The following is a 13,941-nucleotide window of genomic DNA, read 5'->3' as shown; positions in this document are numbered from 1 at the left end:
TGCATTCCTGCTCCCCCAGCAGGACAGGTTGCTGCCATGGTGGCCATGCCACCAGCTGGGCTCCTCTGCTCAGGGCTGACCGCCTCACCTCCTGCCTGGGCTGTGCTGGATGGGGCAGTGCTTAAGACTGACTGCGGTATTTCCAAAATACCCAGCCTCAGCTCCTGTGTCACAGCTATGCAGAGGCTAAGACAGCAGAGCTCCAGACCTAGCAGACACTTTGCTGGCTTTTTCCATCTATGACCTGCTTCTATCCTTGAATTTAAACCTCTGTTTAAATATTGTAAAGTGCATGCTCCTTCATATCTACAGCTACAGTGAAAAACCCAAAGGCCCCAATCCACAGTGCAAGCATCTCTGTCACCCTAAGAGCAAATCCTCACATCTTCTCCAACTCAGTCCTCTGCCAAAGGCCTCTCTGTTCCAATTTCTATCACCACAGACTAGCTCTGCCTCGACTTGGAGTCCATGTAAGTGGACTCATATATACTGTAAGTACTTTTTTTGGGAAAAAAAATATTTTTTGAGACAGGGTCCTGCTATGTAGTTTAGGTTGGCCTTCAACTCACAGCGATTCTCCTGCCTCAGCCTCCCAAGAGCTGGGATTACAGGTGTGTGCCACCACTCCCGGTCCCATCAGTACTTCTTGGTGGCACTTGGCACCCTTTGCTCATCAGCTCTCCCACGAGGCTGTATGGACTGGCTTCTTTCACTGCTAAGCCCTGTGCCGTGCTGGGGACTGCTGTTGGAAGTGTCGGGTCTGTCTCTGACTGTGTGACTCAAGGCGCTGTGAATTTTTTTTTTTTTTTTTTTTTTTTTGGTCTTTTTGTTTTTTATGGGTACCGGGATTGAACTCACGACCACACACTTGCCAGGCAGGCACTTATGCCACTGAGCTAAATCCCCAGCCCACGCTGTGAATATTCTTGTGCGTAGTCTTCTGGGGGCTGTAACTTCTCATTTTCCTTGAGTGGGTAACAGCAGCAGGGCTTTGGGCTCTGTTTACAGGCAAAACCGCAGTGCCCGGAGTTGCCTGCGAAGCTGTTAAGGGGCTGGCCTGCACCGCTCAGCGAGGGGCGGTACTCACTGCCCAGGTTCCCCAGCAGGAGAGCTCGGCTCCTCGCGGCCGCGGAAGCCTGCCACTCACTGCCCTCTGCTGGCCCAGCCCGGCAGCGCAGCCCCGACCCCTCAGTACAGGATCTCACAAAACTAGCCCAGAATGTTTTCCCACTTTAGCAGATGAGGAACACCAATGCGGACCCCAAAACGATGGCCCTAGGACAGTGGTGACTAACTTATGGCACAAGTGGTATTGATTTTTCTTCTAAGACCAAAGATGTTAATGTCAGAGTTATTTTTGCTAAACTAAAACTTCAGTATTCAGGGTTCATTGCAGTTTGACACTTTGTGGTAAATTAGTGGGTTCGGGGTAGCATTCTGGGCACGCGTCTCTAGAAGGTTCTCTGTCACTGCCCACGTTTAAAATAAGGCCAGGTGCGCTGGTTTATGCCTGTAATCCCAGCACTTGGGAGGCTGAGGCAGGAGGATAGCCTGGCCTGCAGAGTGAGACACTGTCTAAAACAAATGAAGTCTGAAATAGCCCTGGCCTCCAGAATGACAAGCTGGTGGCAGAGGCAGAGGGTGTGGGTACGGTGCTGCAGACGCCAATGCCAGGCCCTAGCGGGGTCCAGCCAGGATGGTGGGGGTGAGGGCAGGTCTCAGGAAGGACTCCAGGAGGGAGGGCAGTCTTAAGTCCTTGGTTTCTGAGACTCAGGGAGGATTTCCCCAGGGGATAAAGAGATGGTGGAGCACAAGGCTTGAGGTTTAAAATGTGTATTTTAGGGCCTGGGGATTTAGCTCAGTGGCATAAGCACCTGCCTGGCAAGTGCAAGGTTGTAAGTTCAATCCTCAGTACCAAAATAAATAAATAAAATGTGCATTTTAAATCCCCGAGTTTGAGAGGTAAAGGGGGGAGTAGATCATGCAGGTCCCTGCACACAAAGATGAGAACTTGGACGTTTCATTTTAAGTTTTAGTTTCTTGATACAAAGTCTTTTGTTTTTCTAGGCTGGCCTGGAATTCCTGGGCTCAAATGGTCGAAGGAGCTGGGACTACAGGCTAGGACCTCAGACACTGTAGCCAGAGGGGATGGAAGCTAAAGCTCGAGGGCAGAGCAGCTCCACGGAAGAGCTGCTGATGGCACGGAATGGGGAGGTGAACCCCAGACTCAGGGACCGTGATACAGGGACTTCCTGTCTCCAGTGGGGACCCTCCAGCCCTGTACCCCAGACCCTGCTCAGCTGGCTTACTTGCTGGAAATGCGCTTTCACAGAAGCTGGCTTCAGCCATCAAAGCAGCAGCTTGGGGGCAGAGCTAGCTACAGACGGCCTCTCTACCAGGGAGTTGCCACCCAGGCGTGGTGCATACCTGTGTCCCCAGCAGAGAGAAGCTGAGGCCGAGAATCGCAAGTGTGGGCCTCGAAGTAAAAACTAAAAAGGACTGGGGACGCGGCTGGGCGGCAGAGCCCTGTCTAGCGTGTGTGACGCTCAGGTTCAACCCTCAAGAGAGCAAAGCGGGGAAGCTGCTGGGTCTCCCTGAGTTCAGCTATTTCACAACAAACATGACTCGGAGCCTAAAGCAAGCTCAGGTGCTGTGTGATGACACAGGAGAGGGGACAGGGACCCAGCACAGCTCCACCAGGCAGGCGCCCCAGCTGCAGCCAGTGAGATGGGATTGCTGCTCCCAGAGCGGCAGGATGACAGGACTGGTGGCCTGTGTCCTGGGGCAAGATGCCCTGTCCCCGGCCTCCTGCAGCAGCGCGGCAGAGCTGCTGCCTTTGCGAGTGGAGCCATTAGAAAGGGGAAGAAGCACAGTCAAGACGAGAGCCGAGAGCCGCTCCGCTCCGCAAGCCTGCAGCCGGGTCTCGGCTAGGAAAGGCCTGGAGGTGGGGCAGAGGACTGCAGCCAGGTTCCTCCAAGCAGTGATTGCTGAGGCCAGGACGGGTTCGATCACTGTGAAATAGGGAACGCCTCCTTCATTCACATCCACCATCGATGAACAGATGAATAAGCCATGGGACATCAATACCGCAAAAGGGAATTAACATCCTGCCACACGGTGAATCTTGAAGAAGCAAACCCAGAGACGGCTAGTGGTGGCTTGGGAGAGGGATGGGGGCTTGGGGTGATGGCTGAAGAACCCCACGGTTTCCTTCTGCTCTTTCCTGTCTGCTTTTCTCTTCCTCTCTCCTCCCTCCCTCCTTCCTTCCTTTCCAGGCCTGGGGCTCAAACCTGGGCTTTACACACGCTAGGCAAGCGCTCTCCCACCAGACACACCCCCCCCCTTCAGAAGTGGTCAACGGTGCTAACTCGGAGTGCACACGGAGAACTACTGGCCAGCGCCCTTCCAGTGAGCGGCTGTTGGGGTGTGAATTATGCCTCAATAAAGCTTTTACTGACTCCTCCCATCTAAAAATGTGCTGCAACCTCAGTAACAATGTCTTGGTTCTAAAGTCTCCCTGGAAGGCCTTGAGAGCTTTCTATGAGGGAAAGGAGAGCTATGAAGGACCAGCACTGATCCTTAACCCTCGGAGGGAGCAGACAGGAGCTCACCCGGCCCAGGGAGGAAGGGCGGCAGCCAGGCAGGGAGGACAAAGTTCACGCAGGAACTTGATGATTATGCTCGCTTCCAGCCAGGGCTGGGCCGCACCAGACCCGCAGCTGACAGCACTGCATCCTGCAGGTCAAGGGGAGGAGATGGCGTCCTGAGGGTTTCTATCACAGCCACAGTGATAACATACACAGAATACTGGAATAACACGGTCTGTCTGGAGGAAGAGCCCATTTCCAAAAACGGGCATGACTGGCCCTGGATTTACACACACATGCTCACACGGGTGTGCATACATAACACACTTGAGACATATTCATTAGTGAAATAAATCAGACACACATGCACAAACATCGTATTGTCTCAATAGTGTGAGAAGCTAAAGCAACATATGTATAGAAAAAGATAGCTAAGATACCTATATTACTGATTTCTCGGTGTTCCTTGAAGAGAAAGATTTGTGCTGGTATTGCTTGAATAGTTGAATGCAGCTGTCTTGTACTCTGGGTGAATGATCTGGGGATGACAATGCACAGTGTGTGTACCACTGTTGCCCTGATTGATGTGTTCTGAAATTTTGCTTTTTTTTCTATTTTTTTCTTTGAAATAAAATGGATTTTTTAAAAAATTAGTCTACAGAAAAAGACATAATAAAACAAATTAAAGAGACAAAGGACAGCCTGGGGAAAATTATTAAGCTGAATCTCACATTGGGGAGTTAAAAACAATGCAGTCTTAGCAACTTCATGCGACTTGAGGAACATTTATAAGAGCTGATTTTTTGGAGGAGGGTGCTGGGAACTGAACTCACGACCTCATGCTTGCCAGGCAGGCGCTTATTCTTCTGAGCTATATCCCCAGTTTAGTATTTTTAATATACACCAGATAATGGACAAAAGTGTCTAATTTACCCAAAGCTCTCAGGGAACAAGACAGACCAAGAACTCATTGGAAAAAAAGGGCAGAGGACTGAAAGAGCAGATCATAAAAAGAAACAAACAATCATACAGGAAAATGATACAGCCAACCACGGCAGTGCACACCTGTCATCCCGCCTCGGGGAGGCCGAGACAGGGTCACAAGTTCACACTCAGCCCGACCCCCCGAGTCTTAGGGAGGCTCCTGTCTCCAAAAAAAGTTTTAAAAGGGTGGGAACGTAGCTCTGTGCGAAGGTCCTGGATTCTGTCTCTAACACACACATGAAAGGAAGAACAATGATACACAACCTCACTACACACGTGGAAAGGAGACCTGAAACATAAGCCATAGTTTATTTTCTAGGTGTGACACCAAGCTAGACCAACACATTCAGCTCTTGCTGAATCAAGTAACAGGAGGAAACGTGCGCCCACATTCGCGGTCACAGTCCGCCCCGTGTAAACTGCCGGGGTGCGGCAAGCCACTCCCGCTCCTCTGCGGAAGAAGAGGTGAAGAGACCTAGGAAAGCCCCAGTGTGGAGCACAGCACAGGGGCTGGGGTTACCAAGTGGACCTCTGGATCGGCAGGCCGGATGGCTGGGATGACCTTTAAATGACAGCGAGCCAGATGCTGAGGTCTGGATCGCTGCATTGTTTTTCTGGACACAGCAAAGAAAAACAGCGAATCAGGGTGAGGAGGAGAGAAACGCACCTCCTGCTGTGGAGCAGACAGTGTGTGTGTGTGGGGGGGGGCACAGATGTGGGGTGCGGGGAGCTGGATTCGAGTCTCAGAAGCTCAATTCCCTGCTGACCCTTGGCTCACTCACCTGGAAATTGGGTTGATGCCTCTACCTTAAAGAGATTTTGGGGCCCTGAAAGTAGGTTTATCAAAGTACTTTACAAATAGTAAAGTGACTTACAAATCATGGTAACAGTACTCTTAAGGCCTTTGGCTGAAAACCAGAAGTCAGGGTTCATGCTGCAGACTTCTCAGGGAGAGAGAAGTGGGTGAGAACAGATGGATTGAGAGAGATTTATCAACCCACTACACAATACGTGGCTCTGATGGGGACCAACTGAAACATGCTGTTGAATAACGGTTTAAGAACTAGGAAAAGGCGGGCCCTGACTGCGTATTCGATTGTTACAGAGCTGTAGTTACTTTGTAGAGGGGTCACGGCATTACGGTTGTGCTTCTCACATCACCCTGTCACCCAGGGTACACCTGGAAACATTATGACTGAACCAACGCCATGTTTGATACTGAGATCTCCTCCAGAATAATTTGCAAGCATGCGTCACGGGGAACAGACAGAGGAGTGCATGAAACGTGACCGCCCCCTGAAGCGGGCTGAGGGTGTAAGGACATGAATGCCATCCTTTGCCTGTTTTTACACGTCTGAAATTTGGTACAATTAAAGTTTTCATGGAAAATGAATGGGCCCAGGATCCCGCTGAGGAAGGCTGGAAGACCGTGTGTGTGACACCCACTGTGGAAGTGGCCCATTGCCGGCCATGGAGGCACACGCCTGTAATTTCAGCCCTCAGGAGGCTGAGGCAGGAGGAGCGTTGTGAGTTTGAGAACAGTCTGGGGTACAAAGTGAGTTCAAGACCGGCCTGAGCTGCATAGTGACACCCCATCTCAGAAAGACAAAAAAAAAAAAAAGATAAAGAAGCAGCGGACCATGTGCCGGCCCAGCCCAGGCTGCTGGGCAGCAGCGGCTTCCTGCTCAGCAGCTGGGGCGGCTCCAGCGCACAGCGGGGCCAGAAAGCCAGCAGATCTAGCACGGAAAGGCACCAAGGGGCTGGGGGGAAATGAGACAGGCGGGTGCAGGAGGAGGGCAAGCTGGCCACAACACATCAACAGCAGCTGCCAAGTCATCCAACCCCAGCCAGAGCTCCAGCGGCTGAGGGCTCTCTGCCACCACGTGGGGTACCAGCATGTACACGTCAGCTGTGAATTCATCAGTGAGTCCTTCACTCCTGGCATGTCTCTGAATACTGCTGTTTTTATTTGTGTTTTAATGACAGGGTCTCATTACGTTGCCCAGACTGGCCTCATGCGCTTAGGCGCAAACGACCCTTTCAGCTTAGCTCCTGAGCAGCTAGGACTAGAGGGACAAAGCTGCCAGGTGGTGGGCACAGCTGAGTGGTAGAGTGCATGCACAGCATGTGCAAAGGCCCTGGGTTCAACCCCCAGTGCTAAAAAAGAAGAGCAAGAAGATCCATACTACTGCAAGAAGCCTCTCCAACCCCCCACAAACTCTCATATAATTAACCAGTAGAATTAAGCTGCCCCTAAAAGTTGGTTGTGCATGTCCATAAGTGGATGTTGGGGACAGGAAGTCCTCTAGGAAAAGCTTTCTTTGCCTGTTTTTGGAAGCTAAATTTTAAGCAGTCTTCCTTGCCGCTTAGCTTAGGGGCTGAGGTTCACCTAGACCTTTATTCCCAATTCTGCCCTGGTTGCTGCTACTTATATAAAACAAAGGCTGGGATTCGGTTGCCTTCACATCTCAAGTCTGCTGCACCAAAGACCAAACGCCCTCCCTGTGAGCTCCATCAGAAAACCCGAAGAGGATGGACTTAATCCTCCCAAAGCCCCAACAACCCCTCACACCCAGAGTGTAAAGAAACAGGCCCAGTCCTGGCCCGTCTGCCAAGAGGAGGTGGCGGGCAGGCTCGCAGCTCATCTGTGAAATAAGGGCCTGAGCAGGATGTGTCCCTCGAGTCCAGGCAGTGTACACACCCCACATGAGCACCTCTCCCCAACTAGGGCACAAAGCGCTGAACCGAGACCGATGAAAGAGATTAAAGAAACCAAAGAGGAAAGCAGAGAGCCCTCAGCTTCATGACTCAGCTTAATTTATGCTGGAGGAGGAAAAAATTCGCCGCCAACAAAAGCCATGGAATTAACCACGTTTCCAAGTGAGAAAACCCAGCAGGGACAGGTGAGGGAGGGCAGCGGTGGGGCCAGGGACGGAATAAGCACCGGCCCCTCCCCTCGCCTCCCCTGTTTGATTTATGCTTGTGTTTTTTGGAGTCTGGGTCTCGCTGCATAGTCCAGGCCAGCCTTCAACCCTCAGCAATCCCCCGGCCTCCCCACAGCTTCTCTCCTCTACAGTCTGCTTCCAAAATCCAGGCCTGGGGCACAACCTCAGCTGCTAGTGTTCATGGTGGACCCTTGCTCTGTCCAACACAAATTCAAAATAATCCTGAAGCCGAGTGTGGTGGCACAGGCCTTAGCCCAGCACTGGGGAAGCTGAGGCACGAGGATCACTGTGAGTTTGAGGCCAGTTTGGACTAAAAAGTGAGTTCAAGGCCAGCCTGAACCATAGAGTGAAACCCTGCCTCAAACAAGGCCAAAAGAAAAAAATCCTGAAATAACTTCAACTAAAGCCATCAAACCATCTGTCTAGGGCAGAACATAAACACGGCACCAGGTCGTTCTTACAAAGCAGGTCTTTTTAGGTGAGATGTGAGTGTCTCAGAGGGAAATCCCAGGCTGCCACTGCCCTGCATTCCAGGGCCGAGGTCCGCTCGTATTCAGCAGGACAGACCCCACTGGCTGCGCTCTTGGGGAAAACCAGACACACAGATGGCAGACAGGGAAGAGAGAGCTGCTCGGCTTGGTACGCGTGCTTCTTACCCACATATTCTGAGAGGAAGACGACAAAGAACGGAGTGACCAGGTCATTAATCCCCTGGACGTACCCACTGGCAGGGTGGCGGATGGCCCAGATAAACAGAATTCTCTCAAAGATCTAGGGAAACGACAAGGAAAGAGAGAAAGACACAGGCGTTAATCTCCAGGAGACACTCCCTTCTCCACTTACCTACTTCGCGGTCTACTCCAGGGCTGGGGTGGGATTTTTAGGGCGACTTTAAAATACAGTGGCATGGAGGAAAATATAAACACGGAGTCTCTGACACTAGCGTGCTGCACACTCCTCACTGCTCACTGATCTCTGCAGCACCTGGTGACCGGGACACAAATGACTGGGCCAAAGCCTCGCTCTGGGGCCGCAGCCGCTGAGCCAGCCCCTGTGCCCAGGAGGAAGGGTCTAAAGAGACCACAGCCTCCTGTCCGCCCTCTCCTTGCTTCCTTCTGAGGAGGAGGAGACCTGCATTCGGGTCTCCGCAGCCTGACAGGAACAGTCCGAAGTCCCTTTGTACGGCTGGCTGTGGCCCAGGCCTCTGCGGGATACGGGAACCTGGAGAAACCAAAGCCCAGGCTTCCCACAGCCAGGACTCTGAGGGGCAGAAACCAGCGCAGCCCGAGGGAAAGTCTCTGGGGTTAAGCCCATTGGTCACTAGAATCCAGGGCTCTAGGTTGGGGACAAAGGGCAGATCTCTCATAGTCTCTTAACAGAGTCCTGCCCAGTCCCATTCAGTGAGTGGGACAGTGAGGTCTGTCTTTTTTTGAGACAGGGTCTTGCTCTGTAATTCAGGCTGGTCTTGAACTCATAGCAGTTCTCCTGCCTCAGTCTCCTACATTCTAGGATTCCAGGTGTGCACCATCATGTCTGTTATCCCCTCAGCTTTCCTTAGGACTCTCAACTCCTCCTCTGCAGTCTCTCAATCCGAGGATGCCCACTGCCTGGCTTCGTCCTGGCACCACGGTCCCATGGGCCTGACAGGAAGGGTGGCTTTGCTGGGGAACCACCTCAGAGGGACACAGAGTGCCTCAGTGCAGGGGGGACAGGAAACTACGGGATCCCCACAGCACACACTCTGCTCCAGGGTGAGGTCAGAGAGGCCCCCCCAAGCAGGCAGTGCCTCCCAGGGAGACCAAGGGGCTTAGAGATGGCTATTTAGGAAGGACGTAAACACCTATGCACCCCACACAGTGTCTAGCTAGCTGGGTCTGCGGTCAGCTGTCAGAGCCAGGAAGCCCTTCTGCGGGCACCGAGGACCAGGCCTTTCTGCCATGTCTGGTCGGGGAGGAGCGGGGCACGCTCCTGTGTGGTTCCTGCCCTCTTACACACTTCCCTCTTGCTGCTAGACGGCCTCTCTCCCTTCCTTGAAAATGTTCAAGCAAGAGTCGCCCAGCTCTGGAATGTGTCAGCACCTCCCCGCCCCGCGGTTTCTCTGCCTCTCTCACAGCCCATGTCCATCTGGACACCCTGATCAGAGGCCCCTCCAGGGGCCTGGGTGTAGCTCGTGGCTGAGCGAGCATCTAGCATATACTAGGCCCTGAGTTCCAGCCCAGCCCCACAAAAGCAGGCAACAAACCAACCCTCCTCCAGGTCAGTCTGTGTGAAGGATTTTTAAGGACTTCACGTCCACAATGAAAGCCCCTTTGTGACCACACAGGCCCCTGGGGACCCATGCTGGCCATGGCCATGGCCGGGGATACCCGTAGTTGCTGGTTGCTCAAACCAGGACACCCTGAGTGCAAGCTAGCCACAGGGAGGAATCTGGGCTGCAAGCACAGGGGAGGTCTGAGTAACCTGCCCTATAGGGAGGCTGCACAGGACAACCCTGAAAGTTTGCCTTCACACTTAGCTACAGCTTTAGCCTTTTTTTTTTTTTTTTTTTTTTTTGTCTTTTTCATTTTTATCGGTACCGGAGATCGAACTCACAACCGCCTGCTTGCAAGGCAGGTGCTTATGCCGCTGAGCTAAATCGCCAGCCCCAGCCTTAGCCTTTTTACTGATTTATTTTTGAAATATCTGAGACAGGATCTCGCTAAGCTGCTAATTTTTCCAGGCTGGGCTGGAACTTGCAACCCTCCTGCTTCAGCCTCCAGGAGGGCTGGGATGCCAGGTGTGTGCCACCACATCCAGCTGGGGCTCTGCTCCTTTGTGGCCATGTCTACCCTGCTTAGAAGGACTGCGGCCCGCTCCGTGACCCAGCAAGTGAAGAACATCTGGAAAGAAGCACGCTCAACCTTCCCGAGTTTCCATCCGGTTCCCTGCTAGGAGAAGCCTCTGAGACTGAGGACTCACAAGGGAAGGCTAAGCACCGCACAGCTGCAGGGTCGGCGAGGACCGAGCGGGCTGAGCCGGGGGAGGCTGAAGGGGATGAAGAAGAGGATCCCAGGTGCCTCGTAAGCCTCCTAGGAGCTGAACCTTCTGGGTAAAGTCATGGAGCTGCCCTCAAAACCTTCCCGATGGCACTGGTAGGCAGGAGGGTTCCTGTCGGGGGACAACTGTATCAAACAGAAGCATGAGTGTCATCCGAAGCCAAGTAGCAGTGTTTCTGAGCGTTTTACACCAACCCCCTCGATCACGAGGAGACCTGAACCCTCACTTCAAAAAGCGCTAACGCTCAGCACCGTCCTGAAGGCTGGCACGCAAAGCCCACCGCTTGGAGTTTGCAGGCACAGCTCAGACCGGAAGACAAGCGAGACCCGAGCCCTTCCACATCCTAAATTCACCTGTTATGTCTCAAAATATCACTGCTGATTTCACTTAGTTTGTTTGTTTGTTTTTGAGACAGGGTCTCAGTATACAGTTCAGGTTAGCTTTGAACCACTGTACAGCCCAGGCTGGCCTTGAACTCATGGTGATCCTTCTGCCTGGGCTTCCCAAATGCTGGGATTACAGATGTGTCCCGGCATACCTGGCTATGTGTTTTTTGTTTGTCTGTTTGTTTTTGGTATGGGGACTGAACTCACAACCTTGTGCCTGTGAGGCAGGGGCTTAAGACTGAGCTAAATCTGCGGCCGACTATGCTTATTTAAACACAGTTGGTTTTTTTCTTTCTTCCAGCTTGTTAGATCAGAGAAAACTCAGGAGCAGGAATTCTAAGATGTGGGTTCTTCGGTGTTACCAGGTAGCTTCGATGCACCATGCAAACCCTTAGCCTCTCCTGGTGTCACTCTGAATGGGGATGACGGGAGAACCATTTTAACACAGGCCGCCGGGACACGGGAGAAGCCCCGGAGGAGGCTGAGCAATTCCTCACCTCCTGCACGAGCGGCTGCTGGAACAGCGGAATGAGGGGGTTCGTCCTCGGAATGTCAATGTGAATCTGGAAAAGAAAGGCCAGGTTTGAAACCAACACTGCTGGGGCGTTCTTCAGACAGGCTGTTTACTCCAGGAGAGGGAATCCAGGAGTAACAATTAGAGTAAGATTTATCTTTATAAAGAACTGACACAGAACTGCCGGTTTCTGTGAGAGCAATTCTCCACAGCGAGGGAGCCGCCACACGAGCCACTCCTGGGGACAGAGACCACCGAGTGACCTGCGAGGTGGTTCTCCCGACCACGTGCCCGCAGCCTCGGCCTCCCAAGGCTGCGCTTCCTGACGGGCGTGGCTCAAGCCTCTCCTTCCCACTTCTACCCATCAGCGCTCCAGGAACAGGAGCCTGACAGCTATGCAAACGTGCCAGGGTGGGGACCCGAGGCTCTGTGTGTGCAGCCAGGATGGGGAAGAAAGGAGCTGGGCCAGGGGACAAGATGTCACTGCTGTTGGTTTGGCTCTGGCGACTTCCCTGTGCCCAGCCCGGCCATCCTGAAGACACAGGCAGCAGAGGCTGCTGCAGTTCCTGGTTGGCTGGAGACAGCTGCCCCCATACACCCCGCTGCCCAGGACTCCCTGTTCCCTGCACACAGGAAGCTGCAGGCAGGCCATGAACACTCTGAATGGCAGTGGGCACCTGCGTTCTCCTGTGGTCTCTGTGTGGGGTTTGTCAGAGTCATGGTCCTGGCTGCTGGTTTCGGCAGTGAAGCTGAGACCCACTGCCACTGACCAGTGTGCAAAACCTCTCCCATCTGAGAGGGCTGAGACCAGCACAGCTGAAGGAACAGAGAGGGAGGGGTCCTGGGAAGGTCCTGAGCTTGACGCACAGCCTGGAGATCTGTAAGACTTCTACCAGGGGTGCTACCGGGAGACCCCTTACCCAAGTGACAGACGAGCAGAGGGCCAGCGGGGGCTGTACCTGTCTATAGGTGTCCTGGTGATGCTCCTCGTTTCGAGAGTCGTAATACTGCTCAATGAAGCCAAAATACTCCTCCCGCTTCCGCTGCAGGGTCAGCTTCCGCCTCTCCATGTTTGCCGGGAGGTAACCCTGCAGACAAGCCTGTGTCAGCTACAGACAGATGCTGGCAGGTGGGTCCTCAGCCTGATTTCAGCCTGAGCATCGGCTTGGAAACTCTCAAAGTGGGAAAAGATGCCCCAAGGATGGTGAATCCCTCCTGGGTCCTGGCACCCGATGTCTGCCCTCCCCTCACTCAGTGCGATCCACAGTGGGCAGAGGATGCCAGGCGACTCCTAGGGCCATGTGCACGGAACAGCACCACACACTCCTCCAGGCAGGGCAGATGCACCCAGTAGGAGGGGCCTGGGCCTGAGTCACAGCCAGGCCCCCGGGGGGTCACTTTATCAGTCTTCCCAGCTGCAAAGTGGGTTCGAGCCACCTGGCTACTCCTGAGAAAGAAGTGACAGTCAGGGAGTGCTAGGGTCACCCTGCCTCGCTCTGCTCTGCCTCCTGGCTGTTAAGAAGGCTGAGACTGGAACAGGGAGAGTGGCTCACCCTGCACTCCCGGAGTGACCTGGTGGGGAAGCTCTGCACAGAGGCCGAGGGCAGTCCAGCTGTCACGTACAACAGGGTAGAGTGGCCTGTGGAACGAGAGCCTGCACAGGCTGCATGGCCTCTGGTGGGCGAAACTCACCGACAGGAGTCTCCAGGTCACGGGCCGGACCTCCCTGGGCACCCCCGGCCAGCTGCACTTCCTCAGCTCATCTGCAAACAGAAAACGGCCTGGTGCGGTTAGATCCTCGAACAGGGCCCAGACACAAGACACAAACCTACCATCACACAGGGCCACCGCCACCACTGCACCACCACCGCCAGGCCCAGGGACAGCCTCACGGCAGCCCCGCACAGCCGAGCCCAAACCACACCCTGCAGTGGCACCCAGGCAGCTTGGAGAGCAGCGTGAGGGGCCGGGAGCAGACTCGGGAAGAATCCCCCTGCGCCGGGAGACCGAAGCCAGAGGAGCTGCACTATGGTCTACGGGCCCCAGAAATCAGTCTCCTCTAACCTGGTCCCTAATCTCTAGCGACATCCTCTGCCTTAATACCTGCGCGTCACCGCCCCGGGCACCCGATCAGGAGAGGCTAGAAGGGTAAAGAAGGGAAAGGACAGCGCGCTAGCGTCCAGGCCCCTGCGCGGTCCAGTCGCCAAGCTCCCAGCGAGCCTGGACTCACCGAGGTCGGTGTTGTGGCTAGATAGAAGCTGGCGGAACTTTTCCAGGCGCGTTTTCTCCCGCACTGTCATGGGGGGTGCTCCGGAAGCATTCTGGTCCGAGATCCGGGCGACGAGGGGGATGATGGGTCGCAGAGGGAGTGACTGCTGTTTGTGGAGTGGGTTCCTCAGGCATGTGTCACCTGAGAGCAGTCGGAGAAGAGAGAGGACGGCTGGAGGGCGAGCATGGGTGGGAACCTCAGCCCCGGCTGTCCCAAATCC

At 53.9% G+C, this 13,941-nt stretch overlaps 1 protein-coding gene across 9 annotated transcripts in view; it reads right to left on the bottom strand.

Moving 5' to 3' along the window:
- Tbc1d22b (TBC1 domain family member 22B) overlaps positions 1 to 13,941 on the bottom strand; it is a 54,902-nt gene that overhangs the window by 16,669 nt on the left and 24,292 nt on the right. For 7 of the 9 annotated variants that reach the window (XR_010044093.1, XM_063238953.1, XM_063238954.1 and 4 more), the window contains exons 4-9: positions 13,683 to 13,862; positions 13,145 to 13,215; positions 12,412 to 12,540; positions 11,436 to 11,501; positions 8,238 to 8,287; positions 4,028 to 4,125 (exon numbers count right to left, since the gene is read on the bottom strand). Coding sequence is in view for 8 of the 9 variants with exons in the window: in XM_063238953.1 (XP_063095023.1) it covers positions 4,028 to 4,125; positions 8,238 to 8,287; positions 11,436 to 11,501; positions 12,412 to 12,540; positions 13,145 to 13,215; positions 13,683 to 13,862 (594 nt within the window). In the remaining variant the exon portion in view is untranslated. Of the gene's footprint in view, positions 1 to 4,027; positions 4,126 to 8,172; positions 8,288 to 11,435; positions 11,502 to 12,411; positions 12,541 to 13,144; positions 13,216 to 13,682; positions 13,863 to 13,941 lie in introns of all 9 variants that reach the window. The other 2 variants (XM_003473673.5, XM_005005406.4) reach the window with 1 other exon arrangement.

This window comes from Cavia porcellus, unplaced genomic scaffold (genome assembly GCF_034190915.1).
Source record: "Cavia porcellus strain 051 isolate PalLab524CR breed Dunkin Hartley unplaced genomic scaffold, mCavPor4.1 scaffold_28, whole genome shotgun sequence".
Classification (NCBI taxonomy): domain Eukaryota; kingdom Metazoa; phylum Chordata; class Mammalia; order Rodentia; family Caviidae; genus Cavia; species Cavia porcellus.
Note: the sequence above shows the minus strand (reverse complement) of the source record. Positions and strands in the feature narration are given on the sequence as shown.